This window comes from Panulirus ornatus, chromosome 5 (assembly GCF_036320965.1).
Source record: "Panulirus ornatus isolate Po-2019 chromosome 5, ASM3632096v1, whole genome shotgun sequence".
Taxonomy (NCBI): Eukaryota; Metazoa; Arthropoda; class Malacostraca; order Decapoda; family Palinuridae; genus Panulirus; species Panulirus ornatus.
In genome coordinates, this window is record NC_092228.1 from 8,804,347 (window position 1) to 8,821,292 (window position 16,946).

Genomic DNA, 16,946 nt, shown 5'->3' on the forward strand with positions numbered 1-16,946 from the left:
ACACACCTATGCACAGATAGGCAATAGGTTTCTCTATATCATGTGCCGTATGAGAGACTGTGGAGACGGTCTATGACAGTGTGTGACCAACATTCAGGTTCACGTCCATCTGGGAAGGTCTCGGTGTATGTCAGATGCTGCCGACGACGTCAGCGTAAAGCAGAAGGTCTTGGTATTTTGAGAACCTCAACCCCCCACAGCAAACCACACGAAGGCCACCACCTTCTTAACGGTTTAATTTAATTACACCGAGAGCCCCAGTCGTAGAAGGGATATAAGGCTCCAGGTGGAGTCGATCTACGCACTCGAGCAGGCTTCATCCGACTCCTACAGTCTCGCTTTGTTGGAAGTAGCGGACAGAAGCTAGCTTGAGCTCCCACTTGCACCATGGCCAACATGACAGGGCCCCAGGTGGCTTATTACAGGTGAGTGTGATGTGCCGTTGCTCTTCTCACGCTAGTCTGTGCAGGTCTTCATACCATACTAGTCCATCAGTGGTCTGTACACGTCCTCTTGTAGGGACACCACGCAGACCAACATTGGTCTGTCCACCTCCTCTTGTAGGGACATCATACTACTCCATCACTGATCTATACTCACGCATATTGTATATATATATATATATATATATATATATATATATATATATATATATATATATATATATATATATATATATATATATATATATATTGGATAAAATTGGATAACTATATTGTTGATAAGCTTTGTAAACAATTCACCTTCTTGTCCACATAATAAGTTTATGATACGCTCGTTGTCTGTCTTGGACAATCACATGTTTGCCAAATGGCGTCCAAGCTACGTCTCTTCGTTGTATATCATCTGACTGTTATTTCTCTCTTGTATCTCCCCTTATGATGTGATTATTACACGAAAGTGCACTTGGGAACTTATCGTGTTTCATTTTCCCCGTGGACTCATTGGATTATCTTAATCACGCGCAAAATTGTGATCCTTTCCAATATATATATATATATATATATATATATATATATATATATATATATATATATATATATATATATATATATATATATATAAACAGTCATGTATTTAAAGCCCATTGATAGATATAGTCTGGTTTATTTTCCTAACTGCCCGTCTGCTTCCTCAGCCAAAATGAACCCTCCTTCGGCTACCCCGATGGCGTCAGCATCGTGGACTTCGTACCAGAAACCATCAAAAGCATGGTCCACCAGCACTGGTACAGCTTCCCCCCTGTCAACCCCATGTGGCACTACCTCCTGGGTGTCATCTACATCTTCCTCGGGTTCTTCTCCATCGTTGGTAATGGCCTCGTCATCTACCTGTACACGAAGAGCAAGGTAAGATCCGTACACCACCGCTGTTCCATCTTCTGCATGATATTGATGGTCGTATATGGACGATCATAATTCAGGTGGGAACAATACTCATTGAGGAACGCTTCGGCAGGCTCTGAAGACCCCAGCCAACCTCCTGGTAGTGAACTTGGCGCTCTCCGACCTCATCATGTTGACCACCAACTTCCCTCCCTTCGCTTACAACTGCTTCAGCGGAGGACGATGGATGTTCAGCGCCTTCTACTGCGAGCTGTACGCTGCCCTTGGTGAGTGATGGAGGGTGTCTTTCCAACGTCGCTGAAATTTCCAATGATCAATATTACATAGATGAAAGAGTAATTATTTCTAATCATCACCAACTTCATTTGGTCAACAAATGCTAACTCTTTTTGAGGCTAAAGATATGCAGTATCTTTTTATCATCGGAGAGAGATGGTTGAGAGCATAATTATGTAGCAGCCTCGCCTCATCTTAACGCATAATAATTCTCATACTCCAAACATGAAGGCAGGAGAATAATAACCAAATACTGTGGTCACCAGGCGCCGTGACCGGTGTGTGCAGCATCTGGACACTTGGCATGATCTCCTGGGACAGGTACAACATCATCTGCAACGGTTTCAACGGCCCTAAGCTGACCCAGGGTAAGGCAGTAGTTATGTGTCTCTTCTGCTGGTGCATGGCCATCGGCTGGGCTCTCCCACCCTTCTTCGGCTGGGGCAAGTACATCCCCGAGGGCATCCTCGACTCCTGCAGCTACGACTACCTCACACAGGACTTCATGGTAAGAAGAGTCGTCAAAACGTTGTCGCTCATTCAAATGTTTCTCGTTACATTGAAAATCCAGAATGGCGCCCCAGTTGGTACTGTACTAACAGAGCCATTGTCTCCCACGGACAGACCAAGAGCTACAACATGTGCATCATCTTCTTCGACTTCTGCCTGCCCTGCGCCCTCATCGTCTGCTCCTACGTCTTCATCGTGAAGGCCATCTTCGCTCACGAAGCCGCCATGCGCGCCCAGGCCAAGAAGATGAACGTGGCTAACCTCCGCTCCAATGTAAGGTTCTTCTATTCCTCCAGATCTTTCCTTGATTTGGCTATCTGCTTATTCACATACCCTGTCCAGTACGTAGCATGGGAACCCACATAGCAGTAGAGACACACACTGGAACAGCTCACAGAACTCACGAAGGAAAACTAATACGTTCCCAAAGGCCAGGGTAACGATATGTATGCAAATGCGTTTACACAGTACAAAGATACAATGCTGCAGGTGTTGTGTGATAGGAAAAACACATACGAGATGGCAACTTCGCTGAACGTAGAGTAAGAATATATACCTGTGATCATATGATTGTAGTCCATATGTCTTAAGCAGTGTAGGAGAATAGGTGAGGAGTGATGAGATTATGAACGTCATCAAAGCATAACTTGTTGTTGAGAGGAGACAGTATACTGACAGACAGACAGACAGGAGGGGGAAGGAAGGGTAGAATGAATGGCATGTAACCTTATACGGACTTTATAAGGTAGACCGGATCACGGTTCAGTAGATGTGGGAGTTGTATTCCACATTACTTCACACCTGGTCCTCGTAAACGAAGAGCTCCTGTGGAATGGTGCGAAAATTTATAAATTCGAAGAGTATTCTAACTCGGGGGTTAGACACTGTTGACACAAGGGTAGATGTGGGTAATATAGTCAGGCAAAAACGTCAACGCTGTAAGACAGTTCGTTGCAGCAAGAACAGTACTGTAGAGATGACAGGGTTTGACATTTGCTGGAAATGGTTCCGAAATTCAGAAACTAAATAGAAGCGTCGGATTCTTTTTGTGTGTGTGTATGTGTTGGGATGACCCCTGCCACCAGTCTTTAAGACCTCAGCTTACCCGACTGGGAGTTCCCTGATGCCACGTTGCTGCCCCCCCAACAGGAGGCCGAGTCTCAGCGCGCTGAGATCCGTATCGCCAAGACAGCCATCGCCAACGTGTCCCTGTGGCTGGTCTGCTGGACCCCTTACGCTGTCATCACCATCCAGGTTAATGTCAATGAATCTTTTCATTTTTTTTTTTTTGCCCTCAACAGCTAAGATCACAATAGTTTGCAGATACTGCCTTTTACATGGATACAATCAGTTATTTTCTTTTTAGTCGTTCCTTTTGATCTTGTGAATCAGTTGAAAATGTGATGCTAACTGTGCTATGATGGTTGGATGCAGGGAGTGTCTGGTAACTACGAGAACATCACCCCGCTGGTGACCATGTTGCCCGCTCTGCTGGCCAAGTCCGCCTCCTGCTACAACCCCTTCGTCTACGCCATCAGTCACCCCAAGTTCCGTCTGGTAAGACTGGCGAAGATTTCAGTATCTCTTAGATCTAAGATCATGAAATCTTGTCCATACATCCTCTCATGCATTAGTCCCGGAGTTTACGTTTTCGCTAGTTAACTACATTGTCTTGTTGTTTACAGGCCATCACCCAGCACATGCCTTGGTTCTGCGTTCACGAAAATCAACCAAAGTCTGAGGACAACAAATCCAACTCCACCGAAGCCCAAGAGAAAGCCTAAGAAGCCGATTCAGTAAGTATCAACTGAGGAACCTGTCTTGAAGAGTGAATCACCACGTAATGCGTAGTGCACTGATCATCGCAACAGTGAGAAAAATTCGACACATTGTGTCACTGGTACCGTCACTGGTGTATTTGACCTGCAGTCATTGGATGTGTGTATGTGTGTTGTTGATAAGATGACTTGATATACGTTTGGGATGACGCCTCCTGAGCCACGTATGATGACAGCTGGGTTTTCCTCTTGCAGAGTGCGATGCGATAGTGCTGATGGGGAGTCGGTGCTAGGTGCAACCCTTCGAGATCTACGATGCGACGACTCTGTACGACAGTAGCTAGTTCTTACTCCTATTTTCCCCCTCATTGTTTACATGGTGATTTTATATGAGGCCTCATTTTGTTATCATTAAACACCCTGGCAACGATAGCGCGTGTCTTTATCCTTATGTGTCAAGGCTGATCCAGGGACAACAGCAGACGAAAATACCCAAAGGCTTGCTGGGAATTATATTGCTTTCGATTCTATCCAGTAATCCTTTAACTAGTAACAAAACAAATGACGACTATCAGTCCTATTGTGGAACCATTCTTATGATTAAGCAGGAGATTGTATAGCCAGCAGATAAAGGAATGGTAATTCTTTCGTTAATAGATCAATTTATAGAAGAGTATCTGCAGAAAATACATTATTGGAAATCAAGAAGATATCTTGGGGTAATATTCGTGGAAGCTATTGATTCCAGAAAATGTTTGGAGGAAGTATAGGAGTTGGAGAATATTCTCTCCTTTGTCTTGTCATAACGATTGAGATATAATGAATGACCCCTTCCATGGTAGCTGATATTCATGCTGAATATTTCTCTTCAGTGTCCTTCTTAGAAGACTGACAAATACACTAGGAACTTACAAGAAAACAGGAAAGAGCTAACCCCTATCTTTCGTCTATAATAACTGATAAGAATACTGTCATGAACCATTTGTATAGAAGAATCTAATGCTCCAAGGGAGTATGAAATACGCTACATGTTGAAATGTCTCTCTTCAGAAAAAAGAATTGTAGAATTCTTGAAAGTCTTTTTGATATGATGTGGATAGATGGTGTATTCCCAAACCACCCAAGCTATTCTTCAGCTCTGCGAGGATCATACCATTGCTACATGCTAAAACCCATCATATTCCACTGACTGATGGAGATGATGTTTAAGATTGAGCTGGTTCGGTACCTTGAAAGAAATGATCGTATTACTCTCATTCCATTCATCGTTTCCCGTCGATCTTAAATTCTCCGTGAGACTGTTGGAGCTATAAGGCAGTTCCAGCCTCTCCTACCGTGTCCTTCCACCGTATGACTCGTTTCCACCTTTTCTCTAAGGATCGTCATGATGAAAATCCGTCGGGTACGATATTCTCAAGTTATTTCTTGACCTATTCATACGCTCGACAGAAACGCTGAGCTGCCGGGGAGGCGTTGGAAGTCTTTCTTTATTTATTTATTTTCTCCCCAACACGTTGAAAACTGTTATCCTCTCCCTCGTCTCCTGCCGAAGTGAAGCACATTAGGTTCCTGTTCTCCGAGCCTCCAAGGTGTTCTTGTCCTGTGCTTCAATTGCTTCAAGAGAATAGGTACGAGTCAGAACCCTGTGCCATACTACGGTCGACTCTTAGACTGAATAAAGATGCTACAGTGGAAAATTAAACCACCAAGTTTAGATATTTTTTGCCTTCCAAAAGAAATTTAGATTTCCTCGGATGTTTTACCTTTTTCTTTTTCCCAGTTGGACAATGGGCCAGGTGGTAAGAATCAGACTCAACGATGTTGTTGCTAAAATGAAAAAGAATATATACACCAGAATCAACCTTCAACAATGTGTTGATGACTGAGAAAATGGGTTAATGACTGAGAAAATGGGTTAATGACAGAGAAAATGGGTTAATGACAGAAAATGGGTTCATGACAGAAAATGGCTTCGTGACAAAGTGGGTTAATGACAGAAAATGGAAGTCTCAAAGACGTTCGCATTTGACGCGAAGCCTTCCAACATCCGTTGCTCCACACGCCTCGGGCCAGGCTTCGCCACCTTTACAGGCTTTCTCTGCTGACCGAGCGGCGACGACACATGTGTATAACTTAAATCGAAAGGAAAAGTTTTCCGAGCATGGATGGTTAATCCCTATAGCATGTAGACTGTGCCAGTTATATTGTTATCTCGGTAGTCAGAGAATTGAGATATCCTGTAGAGCTTCTGTTGATGATGGATCATCATAAGAAAAATGCATAAGAGAATATATATATATATATATATATATATATATATATATATATATATATATATATATATATATATATATATATATATATATATATTTACACACACACACACACACGGAAGACCCCGCCTTTGTCTTGGTTGTATCATTAGGGAACCTCTGACTCCAAAAGATTATTCTATCATCTCCCTACTACTGATTGAAGCGTAGCCTTGTGAGTATAGGAACACCATAAAACGTGTCCTACGGTTCTGGAACCGTAGACAGATAGATAGAATAGACATTCGACCGTGGGTTAGAGAGAGGGGAAAGGTAAGTGTAGGTTTAAACACATGACAAACCAACTGCCGGAATAAAGAGGGTGTTAACACCTTCACAACGTCTTGGAAACCCCAAGAGTGTGGAAGGTAAGGTATGTTACTATGCTGAACTGACTAGAGAAGTATATTTATATTTTCTTCCTTATTCCTGTACTGTCTTGAAACCATTTCGGTACTTCAGTTACGCCTGTGTGTCGTATGACCTTTATAAGTGATTGATATAACTCTATGTTAATGCCTATGATTTTGTTATATTGTCTCCTAACTTCCCTTAACTTCCCTATTCTTGTAATGGCCGTTGTCTGTTCCTCTTTCTGTACTTCTTAATCAAATAATATCTTAATAAGTTCATCTGTGAAGTAATTGAAATGTAATTATACATTGAAGTTTGACGTCCTCTTAGAGAACAGGCCACCAGTGGTAGAGATCTAGGGGCCTGTGCCGGGGTTGGTCGTGGCAAATATTTGATAAATCAATAGCAAGAACGAAGAGTGTTATGTGAACTTCTGTAGGTTGGGTTGAAAAGCCTATCGACTACCGGGGTTATGCAGTTCTTCAGCGCCAAAGTTGCAACCACCACTCGAGAAAAGAACCTGAATATCCCCGGGTGTTCGAGGTAATTCACAAACTCCCACTGCGTATATGGCCCCCTTTTGTGTCAATATCAGGTGGTGTATTTGGGCTCTTAAGCTTTTGAATTGCTAGGATTAGCAAGGCCGTCAGCATCAAGCTTCATCAACGGTCTAGAATATCTTTCAACACCTTTTGGTGTTATGGTTAGTTCAAAGACCACAAAGACCACAATATCAGTAGTTAATTCGAAGACCACATACACTCTGATGACCTATATTGCCCATGTTAATATTGAGGAGGTTCGTTGGTGGTTTAGACTTTCGGCCTATATGGGACTGCTGGGATCATAAAGGCCATCGCCAAGTTATAAACACCAACCGATTACATCTTAAGCGTCCTCTCTAAGTGTTGCATAATGGTTCTCAAGCCACGTACACTGTCACTGTATACGTATATGGTTCTTTTTGAGACAGTGCAAAGCCTCCGCCTCAGAGAGCCATAAGTCACATAGTGTTTTGGGAGGGTTTCCTTTCTTCATTTACATATTTCCTCTCGGTATTGACATAGGATGATGCATAACGAAGATCAGATTAAAACTTACAGCTCGCTGAAGAGGGTTAGAAAGTATAGCAAAGTTCCGTGTGAATATATTCTTGTTTTATTTGGCGAAATTCGTGTGATTTTTGTTGGAACAAAATGGGAAGAGACTGAAAATGAAACACGTCCAAAATCTGGTATGATTACCGTTTCGGACACCCAGCCAATCTTGTTGGGTCAGGTGTAGTTTAGAGTGAAATTGTTTTTCCGATGGTTTTTGATCCCTTTTGGCCCTCGTTTCTGACACAAACAGTTGGCTGTGCAAAACGGTAACTTTAAATAACCAAGAAATCTTAGCATAGCAGGACTTAATGTCTGCTTACATAGTCTCTTTATATATATGTATGTATATATATATATATATATATATATATATATATATATATATGTATAAAGACTGATATTTTATGTTTCAAAATAAGTAAAAGGTTTAACTAGTCTCCTTGAGGTGTATTTCTTCACTTACATAGGTTCTCTGTAGAGTGTGGTAGGTACATAAAATGGTAAGCCTGACAAAAAGTTTTGATATAGATATATATTTGTGCTTATGTGTACATACATGTATACATATAAAAACTAATATATAGATAGACATATTCTCGTATAAGCCTACATGTACAAAAATGTTTCAATATACGTGCATGAAAAAAATAAATTAAAAATATCGGGCATTAGTTTAAGCAGAAAGAGGCTAGGCTGTGGCGTCAATCCTCGACACTTGGTGTGGGGGGGAACCAGTCATGTGTACATGGTTCTGGAAGGTGAACCTCAGACAGACGCTGGTCAGGCTCTGGACATGATCTCTGGAGGTGACAGGTTCATTTGATATCCCTTGCAGAGGAAATGGGAAAGGTAATTCTTGTCTATCATACCGGTAACATACATATACAATAATGGTTTTCTGTTTATCTAAAGATATAATTCGATTTCCTAAGTATAATACAAAAGTAAACGCGTTTTTAGGGAATAATGATGAATCAAACCCACAATTTCTTTATCAGTTATTCATATTTATACTTTCAACTTTCTGTATTATGAACGTTTATGTAATCAAGACAACGTACATTAAGAAAAACCATACAGGGTAATTATTATTTCCTTCCCTTGCGCCAAGTTGATATTAGACACTATCTTTACCCTCAGAAGATAAGTTGTTTCAGTTACCGAGCATCGTACGAACTTTTGAGGGAAGAAAGAAAATGCTTAATTTCCCCTGAAAAAAAAAAAAAATGAGGGATATCCAACGCGAGGCAGTGGAAATGCACCGCTAACGGACGACTTTGGATTCCGTTCTCGCCAAGAGGGAAGTGCTCCCAAAAATACGTGAGCAGGACTCCATGCCAGTGCTAGCAAAAGCAATAGTCACCCCCATAGTGTTCACACTTATGAATTACCCAGTCGTGGACCAATCAAGCCTCCTGTTGTCTGTCTTTGTCATGTAAAACTCATCCTCACAACCATCGTCACCCCCTCCGCCACCTTCATCTACCACAACCCACAGTGGTCGAGGTGGACCCCACGCCTCATACCTGCCTCGCATTTGGACTCTGTAGAAAAAAAAACTCTTATAATGATAATCCCTTCAGAACGTAGCGAAAGCCTTTGAAGGAGAGTCTCTGTGTGTGTGATTCTTTGCATTTGAATGTGCCCCACTGCTTAACTTTCTCGTTATATGTATATAAATCAGGTATATTGTGCAATAGGACACCTGTATAAATACAAGAACTCGACATCAATCATATGAGAGAAAGGAAACATTGCTGTTAGGTTATGGAAACCTAAGCGGCTGGGATGTGGGTGGATAAGTCAATCTGCTTGAAGACCAAACAATCCGGTTTCGTAGCTCAGTAGGCGTCTTGGAAGGGTGTTGAAGCGTCTGTTACACGTTCCAACAGTTGCTTGCTTAACTCCACAAGGGGAAATGGTTGACCACAGTGTCTTTATGAGCTGTGAAGTTAGCGTTCGAGATACGGACGAAAAGCAGGTTCAGCCTCTTTCCATCAAGGTATCTTTATGCACTGTTGCCTTATTCAAACACCGAAGCACAACACGCAACACACACGGAACACTCAGTCACATCATGTCCTTTATCATGCTTAATCCTAACCGACTTTATGAACTCAAGGTCAGAGGTACACGTTCCTCATATGCGCCGAACTATTTCCGAGTCTGATTCTTATTGATGCTTTATCTTCTGCCTCTTACAGGAAATCACCGTCTTTTTTTCATCTTTGATCTGCTGTACAGTAGCTGGGCGCGTCGAGTGGAGGTCGCCAGGTCTTGCAGTCACGAACTCTCCAGGTAAGACCAGTGAATATACGAGTAGGTAGGTAGAAGGACGGAGCAATGCTCAAGTCTTGGCGGAAGGAAGGGCAGCACCTCACTCCAACCAGGCGAGCGCCCCGTCACTCGCAGCAGAAGAGGCCATCCCCTGAAACAGCAGAAGGACACCACTTCCTCACTTGTAGAAGGACTCCTCCCCACTTACAGCTGGACACCACCTCACCTACGACAGAAGAGAACATCCCAAGTTGAAGCTCCAGGCCGGGCTGCGCAGATGCAGCGCGATGAACAGAGTCCACACTTGTCATGGTCTAAGATTCGCCACTCGCGGAGGGATGGAGATCTGCTCATTCATTCGTCACAGGCTTCGTAACTCCTCACCGCAGTGGGATCGGAGAACTCACCAGCAGGAGAAAGGAAGGGGGGCGCTCCTCCCTCGTCGTAAAACTGCATTTAAGTTCGAAACTCCCGACATGTAAGGTGGTACCCGAGGTCGTCTTGTATGTAAGTGCACCCAGTGGTCCCATGTGATGCCGGGTGGAGGTGTTTACGACTTGATACATGGATACACCCTGCCTGGGACTCCCTTTACAACCCTGCTGTGGAACTCTTAGGACCTTTGAAAGTTCTCATCTTTAAACAAGTAATGCAACAGTCGATATCACGTCTACCGGGTCTGATTTGAAAGAAGTGAGTTCTGACTGGAAAGCATTTTGTAGTTCAGCAGTTCCTCATCGCCTCCCTCTAGTTCATGGCAGATATGATGAGGAAATAATAAAAAAAAAAGTATCGTAAAAATCTTGTGGAACATTTCTATGTTGGACTTGCATGTCGTCTCGAGATGGCCCTGGTGCACCTTGGGCGACGTGTTTGTGTGAACATGACCCTGTTGGCGGTCTCTAGAACTGAGTCGCATTCAGTGCTTTTAAAGATTTGTTCTTACTGGTTGTCGATAAAGAAGGGGGGGGGAAAAAAAGTTCAGCGCAAACATGACTGGATCAAAGAAGGCTTTTGAACTCCTTCCTGGTAGTCTTGAATGCAAGAAACCTTTCGTGAACATAGTTTTTTTTTAGAATATTTCTTCAGATGTTCGTTCATATCCGGCACAACCGTAGGGACGCGAGAGCTGTTTGGGGTGAGAGTCTATCACACGCCCATGTCTGTGATCGCCAGTAATCCTTCATTTCCGTATTGATTTGTGTTTCAATCCCCTTACATCGACCATCACGATCCTATTGTTGATTACCTATGTTTCTTTGTCTTCCATAGATTCTTGGTTCCTTTCTTTATGCCTTACCAAAATGGCAATCTTCCACGGGAGGAATATAGATAAGAAGTTACATGTAGAGTGCAATGTGAACTTAATACTGATAAAAGCTGCATAAGAGCGAAGTCCCCTGATAATGCTGTGTATAGAGTCACCTTTGTTTACATTGTGAGAGGCACAACACTTATTGTTCAGTGGATCCACGAGTCTCGGAAGGCGGTCGTGATTGTGTTAATCCCTTGGGAACACAACACTTACCCCACACCGCATGTACTGCCGTCTGTGCTTTGCATCACCCTGTGGCAACGCGTGAATCGGCCAGAGGCACTGCAAGCGCTTGTGGTGATTGTGGTCTCTGGGGGGGGTGACCAGTAGCACCGCACTGGTACTTGCTCGTCACACGAAGGTCACCTTGTTGACATCGGTGGTCTGCGGCACGGCGTTGAGGGTGTTCAATGCCTGGAGTGCCAGCCTGTTGGCCAGGCTGCCTCGCGAGGTCAGCCAGCGGTCGCGGGCCAGCTTCACGTACTGCTTGTACAGCTTGGTCTCCTCCAGCTCTCGCTGCTCCTGCCGCACGAAGTTGGCCATCATGAACACGATGCCGAAGGAGTAGAAGGCGAGCACCACCACGATGTAGATGACCGCGTCCGTCGACTCCTCCCGGCGTTTTCTCTTGCGCTCCCAGACCCAGTAGCGGTGCAGGAAGCTCTCCAGCGACGCCTCCGTCACGTTGATGCAGCTGTTCGTGCCGTTGCACAGCGAGGGGATGACGAGGAACAGGACGGGCACGCACTCGTCCAGCATCTTCTCCCGCCTCTCAACGGCCACACTCTCCCCTCCTTCCTTCTCGCAGGTCCCCTCGCCCTTCTTCGAGACCTGGCGGTTGTGGGCCCTCATCCACTCCACCAGGCACTGCCACTTGTCCACGTTGGTCACCCCTTGGCTTTCGCGCGACTCGCCACCCTCCGTGCCGTTGGCGGCGGCCGTGTTGAGCGCCTCGGCTGAGCGCAACAACCTGCTCAGCAGGAGCTCGTGCGCTGTCCTCAGGCTGTCGTCCTGGTCCGACAGCCGCCCTAGGCCGTCGTCCCTCTGGTGGGGTGAGGTGTGGCCTCCCTCGCGGGGGTCACTACCATCCCTGGTGTGGTTGTGGTGTTGGCGGCCGCTCGTGGTGGTGGTGGTGGTTGTATTGCCGTTCTTGACGCTGGTGAGTGGGACGAGGGAGGAGGTGAGGAGGCGTGTGGGTCCCCCAGCGGCAGCAGTCAACACACACGCCACCAGCACCAGTCCACCGCCACCGCGCCACATCTCGCCACGCTGGAATAGGGATAAACATTAGAGTCTGGAAAAAAAACATAAAAAAAAAGCACGTTTCCAGTGACCCTCCTGGAAACGTATCTGATGTTCCTCGTCCATGCATGTGTGAAACATACTTGCTAATACGAAGTAAAGAATATTGCTGAATATCATCTAATACGAAGTAAAGAATATTGCTGAATATCATCTAATACGAAGTAAAGAATATTGCTGAATATCATCCAATACGAAGTAAAGAATATTGATGAATATCATCTAATACGAAGTAAAGAATATTGCTGAATATCATCTAATACGAAGTAAAGAATATTGATGAATATCATCTAATACGAAGTAAAGAATATTGCTGAATATCATCTAATACGAAGTAAAGAATATTGATGAATATCATCTAATACGAAGTAAGGAATATTGCTGAATATCATCTAATATGAAGTATAGAATATTGCTGAATATCATTTAATACGAAGTAAAGAATATTGCTGAATATCATCTAATACGAAGTAAAGAATATTGCTGAATATCATCTAATACGAAGTAAAGAATATTGCTGAATATCATCTAATACGAAGTAAAGAATATTGATGAATATCATCTATAACCTAAAAAGCAACGTATTAATGATTCTTATGATACTTGTGCTGAATATTACTTGCCACCATTAAGGCTTGCTCGAGTTTTTGTTGAAAAATGGCCTTACGCTCATTCGACTGTTTATTTGATTTGGATACCCTATCTATACAACAGGTAAACTACAGATATCATATTTTAACAAAACCAAACGATTCCTGAGGCATGTAGAATCCATCAGCTGACTGTAAGAAGGCGTCAATAAATTTGAATGTACGTAACTGAAAAGCTCCAGTCACGGACTATCTCAAGTTCTACATGGAAGCCAACTCTTGATTGGAGAAATGAAAGAAAACGAAAAGAAAGAATAAAAGATTTTTGAGGAAATGGTCAAATTACCTTTGTAAAAGGGGAACAGGTCATGGGAGAGGGAAAGAAACGGGCCATAAGAGCTTATCCTCGAGTTACCAGAGACCACAGAGGAAACTATGCGACATCGCCTTCGTGTGGTCAGGTATTGCATGGCCAAGCTAAGGGCGGAGGCACACAAGCAATCAAGTATCTGGTGTAGGAACTGGGAGAGTTAATGAGGTGAAGTACGTACGCTATACTCACTCCAGATGAGTATGTAAACCTCGGACCGTCCGAGATGTTGGGGGGGTCACTCGTTCACATTGGATTGGTATATTCATGTTACGAGAGACAGATTCGTGGGGGATAGGTTTATTCCAAGGATTCCTAAGGGACTGGATTGTAGATATTGTTGTGGTATAACATCGTAGTTTTAGTCTTCACTGTTGGAACCAAGGAGACATAGATGGACTTTTAAAATCCTCCTCCAACTATCTATCGCCGCTCTCATTCCTCTGCTGTCTCCCAAGTTTTCGACACTCTCCTAACTCTCTTAAAGAACTTAAGATCCCATTTTCTTCTTTCAGGTTGCCAATACGACGACGGTGGCGATGCAGGGGTCTTCTGACGGTGGCGATGCAGGGGTCTACTGACGGTGGTGATGCAGGGTTTACTGATTGTGGAAATGCAGGGTCTAGTGACGGTGGCGATGAAGGGGTCTACTGACGGTGGCGATGCAGGGTCTACTGACGGTGGCGATGCAGGGTCTAGTGACGGTGGCGATGAAGGGGTCTACTGATGGTGGAAATGCAGGGTCTAGTGACGGTGGCGATGAAGGGGTCTACTGACGGTGGCGATGCAGGGATCTACTGACGGTGGCGATGCAGGGATCTACTGACGGTGGCGATGCAGTGGGTCTACTGACGGTGGCGATGCAGGGATCTACTGACGGTGGCGATGCAGTGGGTCTACTGACGGTGGCGATGCAGGGGTCTCCTGACGGTGGCCTTCCGTCTCGTGTGACACAGTGCTGGTCGTCCGTTCTCTTTTGTGTCGTGGTCCTCGACGTCTCCATGGCACTCAGAGGTATGGCATGTTTAACGTTCTGTTTCAGAGTTGATTTTGTGTTCCACTTGAACTTTCTAGAAACTTAAATGGTGTAGGAGTGTATTGAATCACCGAGTGGGTTGGCCCCGACCTATAGCAGCGACTAAATGAATACCAAAGAACGAAGAATTCAGATCATTCATACATCATTTTATTTCCGTGGAACTCGGCGAGTTACACTGTATATGTCTGTATGCATATACGTAGACATTTAGACCCAAAATGCGGTCAGTACAGTAGGGCGAACACACACACACACACACACACACACACACACACACACACACACACCATAAAACGTAAACACAGTAAGGGTCACAGTCGCTCCGGCACTTGCCATGAATAAAAGAAATAAACAAAACAAATAAAGAATTGGGCAATGGTAATTCTACCGTATGTTGTGTGCACCGAACGCTGCCAATATCCAGAGGACATAAATTCCATGACTTTAGAATTATTTCATAATGATGGGATTTTACTTCAGACGTCAAAGTCATGTATTGCGTCGATGTGTTGGTTGGTGTATACGCAATACGCTAGGGCGGGATGGACTGCAGTTGTTCGTAGGTTAATCCTCTGTTTTATGTCCATGTGATGTTAATTCTCTGAAAAGGCTGCACATATGCGTGTGTTTAATGGAAATGGGTGTGTGTGTATATATATATATATATATATATATATATATATATATATATATATATATATATATATATATATATATATATGGAGCGGGGGCTGGAAATCCTCCCCTCTCAATTTTTTTTTAATTTTTTCCAAAAGAACGAACAGAGAAGGGGGCCAGGTGAGGATATTCCCTCAAAGGTCCAGTCCTCTGTTCTTAACGCCACCTTGCTAACGTGGGAAATGGCGAATAGTATGAAAGAAAATATATATATATATATATATATATATATATATATATATATATATATATATATATATATATATATATGTAGGTTTGCGGCAGGGGTGTGTGATGTCTCCATGGTTGTTTAATTTGTTTGTGGATGGGGTTGTTAGGGAGGTAAATGCAAGAGTTTTGGAAAGAGGGGCAAGTATGAAGTCTGTTGGGGATGAGAGAGCTTGGGAAGTGAGTCAGTTGTTGTTCGCTGATGATACAGCGCTGGTGGCTGATTCATGTGAGAAACTGCAGAAGCTGGTGACTGAGTTTGGTAAAGTGTGTAAAAGAAGAAAGTTAAGAGTAAATGTGAATAAGAGCAAGGTTATTAGGTACAGTAGGGTTGAGGGTCAAGTCAATTGGGAGGTAAGTTTGAATGGAGAAAAACTGGAGGAAGTAAAGTGTTTTAGATATCTGGGAGTGGATCTGGCAGCGGATGGAACCATGGAAGCGGAAGTGGATCATAGGGTGGGGGAGGGGGCGAAAATCCTGGGAGCCTTGAAGAATGTGTGGAAGTCGAGAACATTATCTCGGAAAGCAAAAATGGGTATGTTTGAAGGAGTAGTGGTTCCAACAATGTTGTATGGTTGCGAGGCGTGGGCTATGGATAGAGTTGTGCGCAGGAGGATGGATGTGCTGGAAATGAGATGTTTGAGGACAATGTGTGGTGTGAGGTGGTTTGATCGAGTAAGTAACGTAAGGGTAAGAGAGATGTGTGGCAATAAAAAGAGCGTGGTTGAGAGAGCAGAAGAGGGTGTTTTGAAATGGTTCGGGCACATGGAGAGAATGAGTGAGGAAAGATTGACCAAGAGGATATATGTGTCGGAGGTGGAGGGAACGAGGAGAAGTGGGAGACCAAATTGGAGGTGGAAAGATGGAGTGAAAAAGATTTTGTGTGATCGGGGCCTGAACATGCAGGAGGGTGAAAGGAGGGCAAGGAATAGAGTGAATTGGATCGATGTGGTATACCGGGGTTGACGTGCTGTCAGTGGATTGAATCAGGGCATGTGAAGCGTCTGGGGTAAACCATGGAAAGCTGTGTAGGTATGTATATTTGCGTGTGTGGACGTATGTATATACATGTGTATGGGGGTGGGTTGGGCCATTTCTTTCGTCTGTTTCCTTGCGCTACCTCGCAAACGCGGGAGACAGCGACAAAGCAAAAAAAAAAAAAAAAAAATATATATATATATATATATATATATATATATATATATATATATATATATATATATATATATATGTAGGTTTGCGGCAGGGGTGTGTGATGTCTTATATGTGCTGCTGCTGATATAAAGAACAAATCTTAGCGATATACCTATATAAACAGTCTGTGAATATCGGTCCGATTCGCTCTGAAAGGCGTCAGCCGATACGTGAGACGCACAGCGCGATCGGGATCCGTAAAAAAAAAAAAAAAGAAAAACTAAAAAGAAAATGTAAGAAATTGCTCTACGGAGAAATTCCTTCTTCGACGAAGGTG

At 43.7% G+C, this 16,946-nt stretch overlaps 2 protein-coding genes across 2 annotated transcripts in view; one reads left to right on the plus strand and one right to left on the minus strand.

The window, feature by feature from the left end:
- Positions 1-273: 273 nt before the first annotated feature.
- Positions 274-4,340, plus strand: LOC139748114 (compound eye opsin BCRH1-like). The gene is made up of 9 exons (XM_071660781.1): positions 274-425; positions 1,139-1,349; positions 1,459-1,612; positions 1,889-2,130; positions 2,247-2,405; positions 3,282-3,386; positions 3,567-3,689; positions 3,818-3,928; positions 4,166-4,340. Exons 1-8 carry the CDS (start codon positions 388-390, stop codon positions 3,914-3,916), a joined length of 1,131 nt encoding a protein of 376 aa, XP_071516882.1. The 5' UTR covers positions 274-387; the 3' UTR covers positions 3,917-3,928; positions 4,166-4,340.
- Positions 4,341-8,862: 4,522 nt separating this feature from the next.
- Positions 8,863-16,946, minus strand: part of LOC139748122 (uncharacterized) — a 31,434-nt gene continuing 23,350 nt past the window's right edge. Inside the window, exon 2 of the mRNA XM_071660792.1 lies at positions 8,863-12,537. Coding sequence (XP_071516893.1) covers positions 11,620-12,528 — 909 coding nt within the window. The 5' untranslated portion in view covers positions 12,529-12,537 and the 3' untranslated portion in view covers positions 8,863-11,619. The remainder of the gene's footprint in view (positions 12,538-16,946) is intronic.

Coding starts and splice junctions, on each gene's coding strand:
- LOC139748114 (XM_071660781.1), top strand. CDS start 388: ATGGCCAACATGACAGGGCCCCAGGTGGCTTATTACAG. Junction 426..1,138: donor CCCCAGGTGGCTTATTACAG/GTGAGTGTGATG, acceptor CTGCTTCCTCAG/CCAAAATGAACCCTCCTTCG. Junction 1,613..1,888: donor CGAGCTGTACGCTGCCCTTG/GTGAGTGATGGA, acceptor TGTGGTCACCAG/GCGCCGTGACCGGTGTGTGC.